The following is a 15,273-nucleotide window of genomic DNA, read 5'->3' as shown; positions in this document are numbered from 1 at the left end:
ATTATTCTTTTAAAAATTTTTATAGAAATGATAGCATACTCAATACTAATTTGCATCTTTTTAAGTCTAAAAATATGTAGGAGTTTATTTCACATCAGTACACAGAGATCTATTCTTTTTAGTGGCCGCATGACTTTTTATTAAATATTTGTGATTTCCTTTCGCTGCACCACATAACATCTTATTTTGAAAGAATTCAAACTTACAGAAAAGTTTAAAGAACAGCAGAATTAACATCCACCCCATATACCTACCTACCATTTTACTTTCTTCTTTCTTTTTTTTTTTACTGAGTCATTTGAAAGTTAATACTGTAGGTATCATCTCAGTTTATTCCAAAATTGAATTCAATATGTATGTCTTAAGGGCTAAGATATTCTTTTACGTAATCATAATACCTTAATCACACCAAATAATTTAACATTAGTATAGTATTACCTAATAGAAAATCTATTCATATTTGCACAGTTGCCCCCAGAATGTTCTATATAGTGTTTTGTTCTTCTCTCTAATCTAGGAGCTAATCAAGAATTGAGATTTTTACTTGGTTGTCATAGGCCTTTCATTTAACTACTATTAGAAGACTGCCAAGTTAGATCTCTGGATCAAACTCTTTCCTGAAGCAGACTGAAGTATCTGCTAAATATAATTATTTGGATGTCCCACTCGCAGCTCTAGAATAGCATGTTCCACAGTGAGCTCAATATTTTCTGCTCTTGAATTACTTTTCTTCCTATACGCCCAACTTAGTGCATGGTGTCATTCACACGTTGCCTAAACAAGAAGCCTCTGAGTCACCTTAATCACCTCCCTCTTTGACACTGTACACACTACTTTCCTTTGCCTTTGATTATCTTCCTACCTTGCCTACCTGGTTGAGCCTTTAAGACCCAGGTTAAGCTTTACTCCCTCTAGGAAGTCTTCCCTGGCCTTTCTTTTTTCTCTATGCAGAATTAGATGTGTCTCCATTGGGCTCCCTTAGTATCCTCTACACGCACCTGTGCCATCAGTTACTTTGGGTGGTAATTATTGACTTACGTATCTGCCTTCTTAATTAGAGTGACCTCCTTAAATTGGTGTGGACTTAACTCTTTTCTTTTTGTTTCTTTTTTTTGTTTGTTTGAGATGGAGTTTCGCTCTGTCACCCAGGCTGGAGTGCAGTGGCGCAATCTCGGCTCACTGCAAGCTCCACCTCCCAGGTTCACACCATTCTCCTGCCTCAGCCTCCCGAGTAGCTGGGACTACAGGCTCCCGCCACCATGCCCGGCTAATTTTTTTGTATTTTTAGTAGAGACAGGGTTTCACTGTGTTAGCCAGGATGGTCTCGATATCCTGACTTCATGATCTGCCCACCTCGGCCTCCCAAAGTGCTGGGATTACAGGCATGAGCCACCGCGCTGGCCTGACTTAACTCTTTTCTGTACTAGGGATAGTAACAAAGTACCTGGTTTGTAAATGCTTAATAAATATTTATTAAATGGAATAATATGCTAGTAGACAGTCTTTTCTTTATCAATTAAAGATTTTTTAAATGACGCAGACAGTAACGCCAGAGAGAGAGGAGTTAGTGAATGTTTCTGAGTACTTACTAAGTACCAGTTACTTTTCTTTGTATTTGCAAATGTTATTTCACTTAATCTCTACAATTTTTATTTTTCAAAAGAGGAAATTAAAGTTAAATAAGTGTCCCAGATTATAAGTAAAGATTTGAACCCAAGTCTGACTGACTCTAGAAATATGCTTCTGAGTGTTTTAAAGGCATTTAAGGCCAGACCCAGTGGCTCACGCCTGTAATCCCAACACTTTCGGAGGCCGAGGCAGGCAGATCACTTGAAATCAAGAGTTCAAGATCAGCCTGGCCAACCTGGTGAAACCCCACTCTCTACTAAAAAATACAAAAATTGGCCAGGCATGGTGGTGGGCACCTGTAATCCCAGCTACTTAGGGGGCTGAGGCAGGAGAATTGCTTGAACCTGGGAAGCAGAGGTTGCAGTGAACCAAGGTCGCACCACTGCACTCCAGCCTGGGTGATAGAACGAGATTCAGTCTCGAAAGAAAGAAAGAAAGAAAGAGGCTGGGCGCAGTGGCTCACGCCTGTAATCCCAGCACTTTGGGAGGCCGAGGCAGGCGGATCAGAAGGTCAGGAGATCGAGACCATCTTGGCTAACACAGTGAAACCCCATCTCTACTAAAAATACAAAAAAAAACCGTAGCCAGGCATGGTGGCATGCACCTGTAGTCCTAACTACTCTGGAGGCTGAGGCAGGAGAATCGCTTGAACCTGGGAGGCGGAGGTTGCAGTGAGCCAAGATCGTGCCACTGCACTGCAGCCTGGGTGACAGAGCAAGACTCCATCTCATTAAGAAAAAAAAAAAAAAAAAAAGGAAAAGAGAGAAAGAAAAGAAAGTGATTAAGAGAGTTAGAAAGTCTAAATTTAGAGAAAAATACAGTATCCAATTGTAGGACAATAAATTATGGTATATCCCCACAATTAAAGGTTATATAAACATTACAAATTGTGTGGTTGAGGAATATTTACTGTCTTGGGGAAGTGTTTATGTAGTAATGTGAAGTACTAAAAAGTAGTATATAAAAGTATCTATTTTTTAAAATGCGTCTACATACACAGAAAAGACTGGAAGGAAATACATGAAAGGGTTGGCAGTAATTTTCCCAGAGTTGTGGCATTTATAGGTTATATTAATTTCTTTGTATAATCTGTATTTTCCAGATTCTCTACAATGAACATGAACTTTTATAATCAGAAAAAAAGGTCATTTAAAAAGTAAAGGACTAAAGAAAAAATAATCAAGCAGAACTTATTTAAGGTTTTAGAATTATTAAACTGGAAAGGTTTCGTGTTGACCTTCCTTGCCTCTGGGGTGCAACTGGCCTGAGCATCCCAGACAGATGAGTGGTTCCTATTTTAAGATCTTCTCACTAGGATAAGCCAGCTTTCCTCTGCCTTACAGTCAGTTCTGTTGCCTAATAACCAGTGCAAAAGGAATTTTTCCTTTATACTATTTTATGAAGAAATGATAATGAGATACTCTTCTATGTCTTGTGGAAATTTTCATTGTATAAAGAGATTTTTTTTCTCTCTAAGAAAAGGGCCAAATTAATGTTCCTTCCTGGAAGAAAAATAAATGTAATGATCCTGCCCGGACTTTATGTTTTACTGTATAAAAACATTGAAAGAAGTTGATAATGTAGATATTTAAGAAGAACTAAAAAGGAATAGGAAAGCATGGGTTGTTACATGTCTCCATTAGTTTTCTTTCCAGAGACATTCTATGCATGAGGTACCTCTGTTTTTCCTCTGGGTGGCTGTTTTTCTAGCATAACACGCAAGACTGATTAGTCTTAATTTTTCTCGTTGGGATTTAGCACACTCTAGTGGACAGTAGCTTTTCAGTTTTCACAGTTTTTTTTAAAAATCGTATCAAATTACTTTATTGGACAATTCAGTGATATACTTACTAGCAGTAAAGTTTGTCAGTATTTGAGTCAAGTAATGACCCTAGTGAGCTGGAGTAACTTTGTCAGCCACTGGGGTGTTGTACATTTGTACATGATTTTTTTAGCAGTAGGAGAGGCTTTTAACATTATGTCAGAACTTTTCCCCAGTGGTTTTCCTCTTTTGAGTGGAATGAAATTGATGGGGGTGGCCAAAATGTAGAGGAACACTTGTACCTCTACCTCACGCTCTTTAGGTCTTAGAATGTGCTTTATGTTTTCGTTTTAGGACTCTTGAGAATTTTTATATACCAGTGTGTGACAATTTTGACTGTGTGTAAATATTGTTATATCCTATCTTGATGGATTGTTTCTGGAAATGGGCTCCCACGGGAAACAAAAATAATCTTTTATTTTCCTTTTGCAGAGTGATGGTGATGATTTTAATTACATCATTGCATTTTTCCTTGGAACAGCAGCCTGCCTTTACCAGGTATGTTTTCTTACATTTTAAAGAAACACTTACCATTATTGTTTACTTCGGGTATCAATTCTAACAATTGTGCATTTTAAATAAATTATTAAAACCCTGAGTTCTTTGGTTCTCTTTTAATTTGAGCCTCTTTTAACTTTGTGACCTACATCTCCATTTTGAGTGGACATACATCCTAGTGAACCTGATGTTAACCTTCTTCCTGTGCTGAGGCTTCAGTGGTGGTATGTCATCTGCCTATGGGTAGTAAAGACTACTTCTAGGCTGGGCGTGGTGGCTCATGCCTGTAATCCCAGCACTTTGGGAGGCCTAGGTGGGCAGATCACTTGAGGTCAGGAGTTCAAGGCCAGCTGGCCAACACGGTGAAATCTTGTCTCTACTAAAAATTAGCTGGGCGTGGTGATGTGTACCTGAAGTCCCAGCTACTTGGGAGGCTGAGACAGGAGAATTGCTTGAACCCAGGAGGTGGAGGTTACATGAGCCAAGATCGCACCACTGCACTCCAGCCTGGGCAACAGAGCGAGACTACATCTCAAAAAAAAGAAAAATACTACTAGATTTTCTGGTGGTTGATTATTCAGCTTCCAGTTTCTGCTTATACTCTAGGCTGAGGATTTTGTATTGGAGGGAAGTTTTTGAATAGACAATGGCACAGCAAAAGCAGGATTTTAGGATTCAATTTAGCAGTAATGAATAGAATGGACTATAAGAGCAGAGAGACTGGAAGCAAGGAAATTGGTTTGGAATTATTACTGCAGGTAGAAAGTAATGAAAGCCAACATATAGTAATGGCAGTGAGGATAGAAAAAAATTGACATTGAGAAGGAAGACTCACTGGGGCTTGAAGACTGTGAAACTTAAGGAGGGAAGAGATTTTGCACCTGGGTGACATGGAGACTGATAGTCACATTTCCAAGGCCAGAGGAGGCACACTTATAGGAAAGGAAGTTTCCAGTTACCCAAATGCAAGAATGTCTTTGTTAAAACATGTTACAGCAAGCAAGGCTTTTTGACCTAACGTTTTTATAAGTGACACATTTTTCTAGCTTCAATTAGAAAAAATGTTAAGAGTCAGAACTGCAAATATAAGACTACCTGAAGTTCAGTGGACGTCTTTAGGGACATATTTGGAATATATATATCTGACTTTTATGTAAAGACATTAGACATTTTAGTTCTAGTGGCCCCATTTTTTAAAATCTTGATTTTCCTTTTTTTTTTTTTTTGAGACAGAGTCTCGCACTGTCGCCCAGGCTGGAGTGCAGTGGCGCGATCTGGGCTCACTGCAAGCTCCGCCTCCCGGGTTCACACCATTCTTCTGCCTCAGCTTCCCGAGTAGCTGGGACTACAGGCACCTGCCATCACACCCAGCTAATTTTTTGTATTTTTAGTAGAGATGGTTTTCACCATGTTAGCCAGGATGGTCTCGATCTCCTGACCTTGTGATCCACCCTCCTCGGCCTCCCAAAATGCTGGGATTACAGGCATGAGCCACCACGCCCGGCCAAAAAATTGCTTGATTTTCTTAACCATTTATATTATCTTCAGAAATTTTCTGTCAAATCTGACAGATTTAATCATGATGAATGACACTTCATGCAGGAAATGTGAAAACTTAGATTTGTTAATGTCACATAGTGCTTTAATTTTATGAAATATCCTTGTATATATTTTCTATTTTAATTTGTATCCTGTCACAAAAGGGATAATATCTCATTTTTTAAAGTGAGAAAACAGACAGTTTCAGTACTGTCCTGAGATCACATAGTCAGAAAGTGGTAGAGTCAGGACTTAACTCTGGGTCTCTGATTTTGAGTATTGTGTTCTGTCTACTATATCATGCTGTCTGTAGGCAAAATTCCTAATTTGTATAATTTTTATAATGTAATAAAGTTATAATTTTATAACTATACACATGATCTCATTTGATTTTTATCTAAAGCTGTGAGGTATTTAATATAATTTTATGAATAATCATTCTTGTAAAATACAAGTTTTGGTTGCTTTGTCTTAAGTAATTGTAAATGCTTAGTAATAATGGCAGAATGTATTGAGCTCTTATTTTGTGTTAAGCCTTTTATATTCATTGTACCATTAAATCCTCACAAAAAGGAAGATACACTATTATATCCTCCTCACTGAGGTATAGACAGTTCTTATAGCTTGTTAGTGACTTGAACCCAGATCTTTGTGACTTGAGAGTAGGTGACTACCAGGCTGTAGATAAGCACACCTCTGTTACATTTCCCAGAACAGCCCCAAGTAGTTCTGAGAGTTGCCTCATGGTAGAGTGGTGTCACTCAAGTGTTCTTTTACTTGAGAGAAGTAAACAAATTCATGGTTTAAAAAAGAAAAGCAGAAAACTAATTTCCTCACATTGAAAGGCATGAAACTGCCTGCTTTCTAAATATGATGAGCAGGGTGATAATAATGCTGTTTTTTTTTTCCCCACAGTAAAACTTAAGTAATTATGTTTTGCCATATAACATGCTCCGTCTCCAGTTGTCAGAATATTTTTAAATCCTCTTTAGATCATATCTGAAAAGCCATTACCACATGGTTTGTCACCTTTTTCTTCAGGATGCAGGTATGGAAGCCCAGAGCTCAGCCTGATAGGATTAATCTTGGCATGGAACATTTCAAATAGGAAAGCAAAGGATCAGTGAAGAAACTAGAGACTTCCTGTTCCCTCAATGTTTTACTTTGAAAACTTGAAACTTACAGAAAAGTTGAAAAACCAGTATACTTAGAGTCATCAGTTGTTAACATCTTGCAACACCTTCTTTATCTCACTCTCTCTTTATATGTATGTGCATATAGCGTGTATAAACACACCATCCCCGACTTGGAACTTTTTTTACTTTATAATGATGCAAAAGTGATATGCACTCAGTAGAAACTATGTTTCAGGTACTCACATGACCATTCTGGTTTTCAGCACACTATTCAATAAAGTACATGAGACAGTGAACGTATTTGAATAAAATGGGCTTTGTATTAGATGATTTTGCCCAGCTGTAGGCCAAAGTTCTGAGCGTGTTTAAGGTAGGCTAGGCTAAGCTATGATGTTTGGTAAGTTAATTGTATTAAATACATTTTTAACTTAGGATATTTTCAACTTACAATGAGTATATCAGGATGTGACCCTATTGTAAGCCAAGGAGCTTCTGTAGTTGTTTATAAAGTAAGTTTTAGACATATATGTATGGCTAAAGTTTTTCTAATTAAACTTTTTATTTTGGGATAATTGTAGATTTACATGGAGTTGCAAGAGAGATCTTATGTACCCTTTACCTGGTTTCCCCCAGTGTTACCATCTTGCAAAACTATATAAAACAGTATCACAACCAGAGTATTGATACTGATATAGTCAAGATACAGAACATTCCTGTCACCACAGGGATCCCTCATGTTGCCTTTTTATAGCCATATCCACTTCCTTAATCTAACCCCTCCTTAATCTCTGGCAATTACTAACGCATTCTCCATTTCTATAATTTTCTCATTTTAAGGACATCATATAAATGGAATTATATAGTATATAACTGGCATAGTTCAGAATGCTACGAGAAAATACCATAGATTGGGTGACTTAAACAACAGACATTTCTTTCTCACAGTTCTGGAATCTGGAAGTCCAAGATCCAGATGCTGGCAGATCATGTTCTTGTTGAGGGCCCTTTTCCTGGCTTGCAGAAGGCTGCCTTCTCAGTATATCCTCACACAGAGAAAGTACTGAGATCTCTTCCTCCTCTTACATGGTCATTGATTCCATTATGGGGGCTCCGCCCTCATGACTTTATCTAAACCTCATTACCTCCCAAAGGCCCCAGCTCCTAATACCATCACATTAGGGATTAAGGGCTTCAACATTTGAAGTAACCTTTTGTGATAGGCATTTTTTTTGTTGGTTTTTTGGGGGGGTTTTTTTGGGACGGAGTCTCGCTCTGTCACCCAGGCTGGAGTGCAGTGGCGCGATCTTGGCTCACTGCAACCTCCACTTCCTGGTTCAAGCAATTCTCCTGCCTCAGCCTCCTGAGTAGCTGGGATTACAGGTGCGCGCCACCATGCCTGGCTAATTTTTGTATTTTTAGCGGAGACGGGGTTTCACCATGTTGGTCAGGCAACTTCTGACCTCGTGATCCACCCACCTCAGCCTCCCAAAGTGCTGGGATTACAGGCATGAGCCAGATAGGCATTTTTTTACTCAGCATAATTCTCTGGAGATTCAGCTAAGTTGTTGCATAATCAATTATTTGTTGCTTTTTATTGCTGAGTAGTATTCCGTGATATGTATTCAATGTAGTCCTAAATGATTTGTTCCTTTTTTTTTAAAGACAGGGTCTTGCTCTGTCACCCAGGCTTGAGTGCAGTGGTGCCGTCATAGCCTCACTGCAGCTTTGACTGGGCTCAAACGTCCTGAGTAGCTAGGACTATAGGTGTGTGCCACCACACCCAGCTAATTTTCTAATTTATTTTTGTAGAGATAGGGTCTTGCTATGTTGCCCAGGTTGGTCTTGGACTCCTGGCCTTAAGCGATCCTCCCACCTCAGCCCCCACAAAGCTCTAGGGTTACAGATGTGAGCCACAACATCCAGCTTCATTTACTTATTGAAGGATATCTGAGTTGTTTTAAAATGTTGGCTATTATAAAGCTGCTATAAACAATTATGTGCAGGTTTTTGTGTGGACATAAGTCTTCACTTCTTTGGGATAAATGCCTAGGAGTACAATTGCCAGATTATGTGGTAGTTTTATTTTTTTATTTTTGTTTTTTTTTAACCAATATAAAAGTTTAATTCAAATGGAAAATTTCATAACAGCACAGTATAGTGTTTTGCACATAGCAAGCAATCATGTTTGTTGAATAGACTCTGTGAATTTGTTTTGAATGTGGGAACTGTTGCTAAAACAACACATTCAAAATGTGGAAAACCTCATTTTTTGAAATAAAGAACAACAGCAACAATAAAATATACATACAAAATACTAATGACAGTATAAACTGTAAAATGTCACAATTTAGTATTCATCCTCAGCTTTCTGCTTAGAAATATGTGGAAGCATTTTACAGGCCTGTTAAAACTTTTTGATCTACTTGGATGAAAGATTAGCTAAAATTTAGCCACTCTGTTACCACTTTAAAACTATGATTTTTTTTTTTATTACTATACTTTAGGTTTTAGGGTACATGTGCACAATGTGCAGGTTTGTTACATATGTATCCGTGTGCCGTGTTGGTTTGCTGCACCCATTAACTCATCATTTAGCATTAGGTATATCTCCTAATGCTGTCCCTCCCCCCTCCCCCCAACCCACAACAGTCCCTGGAGTGTGATGTTCCCCTTCCTGTGTCCATGAAAAACCAAATACTGCATGTTCTCACTCATAGGTGGGAATTGAACAATGAGAACTCATGGACACAGGAAGGTAGTTTTATTAAGAAACCGAAAAACTTTTCCAGAGTAGCTGTACCATTTTACATTCCCTCCAGCAATGTGTGAGTGATCTAGTTTCTCTGCATCCTCACCAGCATTTGATATTGTCACTATTTTTTATTTTAGCCACTCTTATAAGTGTGTGGTGATAGTTCATTGTGGTTTTAACTTGCATTGTTTAACATCATTAGCTAATGATGCCAAACATTGTTTCATGTATTTGTCATGTGTATATTATCTTCAGTGAAATGTCTACATCTTTTGATTTTTTTTTTTTTTTAATTTGAGAGGAGTCTTGCTCTGTCACCCAGGCTGAAGTGCAATGGCATGATCTCGGCTCACTGCAACCTCTGCCTCCCGGGTTTAAGCGATTCTTCTGCCTTAGCCTCCTGAGTAGTTAGGATTACAGGCGCTTGCCATCATGCCTAGTTAATTTTGTTTGTTTGTTTGTTTTTGTAGTTTTTTGTAGAGACGGGGTTTCACCATGTTGGCCAGGCTGGTCATGAGCTCCTGACCTCAGGTGATCCGCCCACCTCAGCCTCCCAAAGAGCTGGGATTATACGTGTGAGCCACCGCGCCCAGCCTTGCTTATTTTCTAATTGGATTCTTTGTTTTTTCACTGTTTTTCTTAAAGAGTTTTTTATACAATTGACCCTTCATATTTGTGGGTTCTGCATCCATGTATTAAACCAACCATGGATTGAAAATATTTGGAAACATATTGCATCCGTACTGAACATGTACAGACTTTTATTTCTTTTCATTCCCTAAAGAATATAGTATAACAGCATTAACATCATATTAGGTATTATAAGTGATCTAGAGATTATTTAAAGTATACAAGAGGATGTGCATAAGTTAAATGCAAATATTGTGCCATTTTATATCAGAGACTTGAACATCCACAAATTTTGATATCTGAGGGAGGTCCTGAAACAAATCCCCTATGGATACTGAGGGACAACTGTATATTCTGGATACTAATCCTTTGTCAGAAAGGAAGTGTGCAGGTATCCTTTCCCAGTCTATGTTTTTTTAAAAAAAAATTGTTTCAGATCAGTCTGTATCTTGTCTTTTCATCCTCTTAACAGGGTTTTTCCCAGTCTATTGTTTTTTTTTAATGGTTTCAGATCAGTCTGTATCTTGTCTTTTCATCCTCTTAACAGGGTTCTTCACAGAACAAAAGTTTTTAATTTTGATAAAGTTCAGTTTATCAGTTTTTCCTTTTATGGGTCATGCTTGTGGTGGTCAAGTCTAAGAGCTCTTTGCCTAGCCTAAGTTTCTCTACTATGTTTTTTCTAGACCTTTTATTATAGTTTAATATTTTACATTTGTGATCCATTTTGAGTTAATTTTTGTATGAGATGTGAGACTTAGCTTAAATCAAGGTTCCTTTGTCTATATTGCTCCAGCACCATCTATGGCAAAGGCGTTTTTTTTCTCCTTTAAATTGCTTTTGCACCTTTGTAAAAAATCAGCTGGACTTACTTGTGTGAGATTATTTCTGCATTCTGTATTTTGTTGCATTGATTTCTTTTTGTCTATCCTTCCACCAGTACCACAGTCTCAATTACTGTAGCAGTATAATAAGTCATAAATTTTCTTAGTAGTTATAGAACTATTCAAATTATGTTTCATGTTGAGTGAATTTATGGTAGTGTGTTTTTTGAGGAAATGGTCCATGTTATCTAAGTTACCAAATTTACGTGTTTAGAGTTGGTTGTAGTATTCTCTTACTGGCCTTTTGATGTCTGCAGGGTCTGTAGTGATATCTCCTGTTTCATTCCTGATAATGGTAATTTGCATGTTCTCTCTTTTTGTCAGTCTAACTTTTAATTTTATTGATCTTTTCAAGAACCAGATCTTTGTTTTATTGTTTTTTCCTACTGTTTTTCTGGTTTCAATTTTATTGATTTCTGCTTTTATCTTTACTATTTTCTTCCATATGCCTGCTTTGCATTTATTTTGTTCTTTTTCTAGGTTCTTGAAGTAGGAGCTTACATGATTGGTTTGATAATTTTCTTTTTTATAATGTATGCACTAACTCCTAAAGATTTCTGTCTTAGTACTTCTTTAGCTGTATTCCATAAATTTTGATTTTTTTTTCATTTTCTCTTATTTCAATTTTTAAAATTTCCTTAAGACTTCCTCTTTGACCTATGGATTATTTAGAATTGCATTGTTTCACTTCTAAATGTTTGAAGATTTTCTTGTTATCTTTCCATTACTGATTTCTAGTTTGATTCCATTGTGATCAGAGAACACACATTGTGTGATTTCACTTCTTTTAAATTTGTTGAGGTTTCTTTTATGGCCCCAAAATATGGTGTGTCTTGTTATATGTTCCATAGCCACTTGAACAGAATGTGTATTCTGCTGTTATTGGGTGAGTGTGTTCTGTAAATGTTTAGATCATGTTGCTTGGTATTGTCAAGTTCTATATTCTTGCTCATTTTCTGTCTAGTGTTATACCAGTTGGCTAGAGAAGAGTATTGGATTATAGATTTTTCCATTTTGTACTTCAGTTCTATTGCTTCATATATTTTGTAGCTATGTTGTTTGGTTCGTACACATTTAGGATTGCTGTGTCTTCTTGGTGGGTGAGCCCATTTATCATTATATATGTTCCTCTCTGTCCCTGGTTATTTTCTTTGCTTTGAAATATTTTGATATTTATCTGGTATCAATATAGCCACTTTTGCTTTCTTTTGATTACTGTTTATGTGATATATCCTTTTCCATCCTTTACTTTGAACTTTCCTATGTTATTTAAAGTGAGTTTCTGACAGACAGCATAGAGTTGATTCATGTTTTTTAATCTCCTGCCAATCTCTGTCTTTTCATTGCTGTACTTAAGTCATTTATAGTTAATGTAATTATGGATATGTTAGGGCTTATTTTTTTTTCTTTTTATCTTCCTGTGGGTTACTTTAACATTTTAAAAGAATTATATTTTTAGTTTATCTGTAGTATTTTTTAGTATATCTATTTGTATAGCTTTTTAAATGATTGCTGTAGGCATCATGTAATACATACTTAACTCTTCATGGTCTTCTGGTATCAACATTTTACTAGTTCAAAACACCTTATCTCCCTAGATGTGTTTTTGCCCTCCCCTATTTATAATTGGCTCAGATATTTCCTCCACATGTATTTAGAACCACATCAGCCAGTGTTGTAATGATTTTTGTTTTAACCATCAAACGTAATTTAGAAAACTCAAGAGGAAAAGGAAAGCCTATTGTATTTACCCATATTTTTGCATACCATGTCCTTTTTTCTTTCCCAATGTTTCAAGATTCCTTCTTTTTAATTGTTTTCTTTCTATTTAGAGAGCTTCCTCTAACCATTCTTTTATGGTAGATCTGCTAGCAACAAATTATCTTAATCTTTCATCTCATAAATGTTTTTATTTTCCTTTTATTCCTAAAGGATATTTTTGTTGAATACAGAATTCTGGATTTGGCAGCATCTTTTTCTTTCAGCACTTGAGAAATGTTCTACTTTTTTTCTGGCCTCTGTGGTTTCTGATGAGAATCCCACTGTCTTGTTACTGACGAGAAATGAATTATCTTGTTACTGTCAAGTGAAGGTGGATGTCCAGAGTCCCACGTGTTCTCCACTGATATCACAATAAGAGGGTAGAGGAGGGATTCATTGCCATCTAGTGGGAATGAAAGTCCTGGCTTCTACCTGCCTTCTCTGAAGCCATGCTGAAGGGTTAGAACATCTGCTTACGATGTTCTAGGCTCTCAACATTTGATGGTGTGGGTATGGGTGGGTCACAGGGGTTTTCTGTGTGATGTTTGGCTAGAGGATAATAGTTACTGTTTAAAAGTTTTCTGTCTTGCTAAGGTGCCTCTTTCCTGGTCTTTTACCAGAGAGAGCAAGATCTTATTGAGGGTCTTTTTTGTTGTTTGTTTTGATATGCATACATTGGCATTTCTAGTTGCCAGCTTCTTCAGCTCCAAGTCTGGGATATATGAAGCAAAAAAGAAAACTCAGAGAACCTACCACTGTGGCATTCTTGGATCTCAAGATCCTTTATTTGTCTGCTTTTCCTCCACAGTTCAGAGTCTTCTTATGCTCGTTTTACATATAATGTCCAATGTTTTTATTTGTACTTAGTGGGAGAAATAGGGAAAAGTGTGTCTACTCCATCTTCCCAGAAACAGAAGTCCCTGAGCAGTTGTTTTTAAAGTAAGTTACAGACATCATGATATTTTTTACGTTAAAATACTTCATGATGTATCTTCTAAGAACACAGACATCTGCCTACATAGCCAGGACTTCATATCACATCTAAGAATTTAACATTGATACAGTATTATCTAATATAGGATTCCTATTCAGATTATTTCCATTGTCTCCAAAATGTTTTCTGTGGCTATATTTCTCCTGATCCAGGATTATGCATTTCATTTGATTGTTGTGTACCTTTTGATCTGTGATAGTCTCCCAGCCTTTCTGTTGTTGTTCTGTTTTAGTTTGGTTTTGTCTTTCTTAACACTGACTTTTTTAAGAGTTCAGGCAAGTACCATGGTTCAGGCAAGTACCACAATCTGGATTAGTCTGTTACTCATGATTATATTAAGGTTAAATATTCTGGCAACAGTGCTGTATAGTATAATATGTTGAATATCTCTCGTTGCTTCAGTCAGGAAACGTGATAAGTTTGATCATTTGGTTAAGATGGTGTCTACCAGATCCCCATTGCAAAGATATCTTTTTCTTCTTTGTAATTAATAAGTAATATGTGGGGTAGAGACCTATTATTTTAAAAGCCCTGGAAAACCATGAATTAAATATATATATGTGTGTGTGTGTGTGTGTGTGTATATATATATTTAATTACTGGAAAAGCTAGCTCATTTTTACAGTAGCATTCCAAGCAATAAATATAGATAAAAAATGGAAATATAAAATCACCATTAAGCGAGCACCGCAGTAATCATTGTTGCAGGCAAGAATCATTAATGGATACTAAAATTAATGGGCGAAAGTGTGATGAGATAAGATATTCACATAATCTCAACTCCCTGCCCTCAAGACAATAATTGCAAAGGGAATAGATACCACCTTATTAAGTGATCTAATTTAATATGTAATAACATGTATTGCGTATCACCTCTGATATTCTTGCCAAAATTGTATAACCTCATTTCAATCTTGACAAAACATCAGACACACCCAAGTTGAGGGACATTCCTACAACATAACTGATTAATACTCTTCAAGACTGTCAAGGACATGAAATTTGTTTTTGAGACGGAGTCTCACTCTCGCCCAGGCTGGAGTGCAGTGGCACGATCTTGGCTCACTGCAACCTCCACCACCCAGGTTCACGCCATTCTCCTGCCTCAGCCTCCTGAGTAGCTGGGACTACAGGCGCTTGCCACCACGCCTGACTAATATTTTGTATTTTTAGTAGAGACGGGGTTTCACTGTATTAGACAGGATGGCCTCGATCTCCTGACCTCGTGATCCACCCACCTGGGCCTCCCAAAATGCTGGGATTACAGGTGTAAGCCGCCACTGTGCCCGGCCAAAAATTTTTTTAAAAAAAAGATGGAGGAGCTGTTACAGATTGGAATATACATGACAATTAATGTAATACAGAATCCCAGATTAGATTCTGGACCAGAAAAAGGACCCTAGTGGGACAATGGGCAAAATCTGAATAAAGTCTGTAGATTAGCTAAGAGTATTGAATCAATGTTCATTTCCTGGTTTGATGATTATACTATAATTACATAAGAGGATAACGGGGGAACAGGGTGAAGAGTATACAGGAACTGTTTTTGCATCTTTAAGTCTAAAATTATTTAGAAAGAAAAAGCTATTTTTTTCTATTTTTTCAATCTTATATGATGAAAATCACTGATA

The 15,273-nt window shown here is 37.1% G+C and overlaps 1 protein-coding gene across 4 annotated transcripts in view; it reads left to right on the top strand.

Annotated features, from left to right (window-relative positions):
* Positions 1-15,273, top strand: part of SEC22A (SEC22 homolog A, vesicle trafficking protein) — a 74,069-nt gene that overhangs the window by 54,948 nt on the left and 3,848 nt on the right. For 3 of the 4 annotated variants that reach the window (XM_032150005.2, XM_058437422.1, XM_058437420.1), the window contains exon 6: positions 3,884-3,949. In XM_032150005.2, the coding sequence (XP_032005896.1) occupies positions 3,884-3,949 (66 nt within the window). Of the gene's footprint in view, positions 1-3,883; positions 3,950-7,056; positions 7,134-15,273 lie in introns of all 4 variants that reach the window. The other variant, XR_009213102.1, reaches the window with a different exon arrangement.

Source organism: Hylobates moloch, unplaced genomic scaffold (assembly GCF_009828535.3).
Source record: "Hylobates moloch isolate HMO894 unplaced genomic scaffold, HMol_V3 SCAFFOLD_4, whole genome shotgun sequence".
NCBI classification, from domain to species: Eukaryota; Metazoa; Chordata; class Mammalia; order Primates; family Hylobatidae; genus Hylobates; species Hylobates moloch.
The sequence above is the reverse complement of the archived record's forward strand: the minus strand, read 5'-3'. Positions and strand labels throughout refer to the sequence as shown.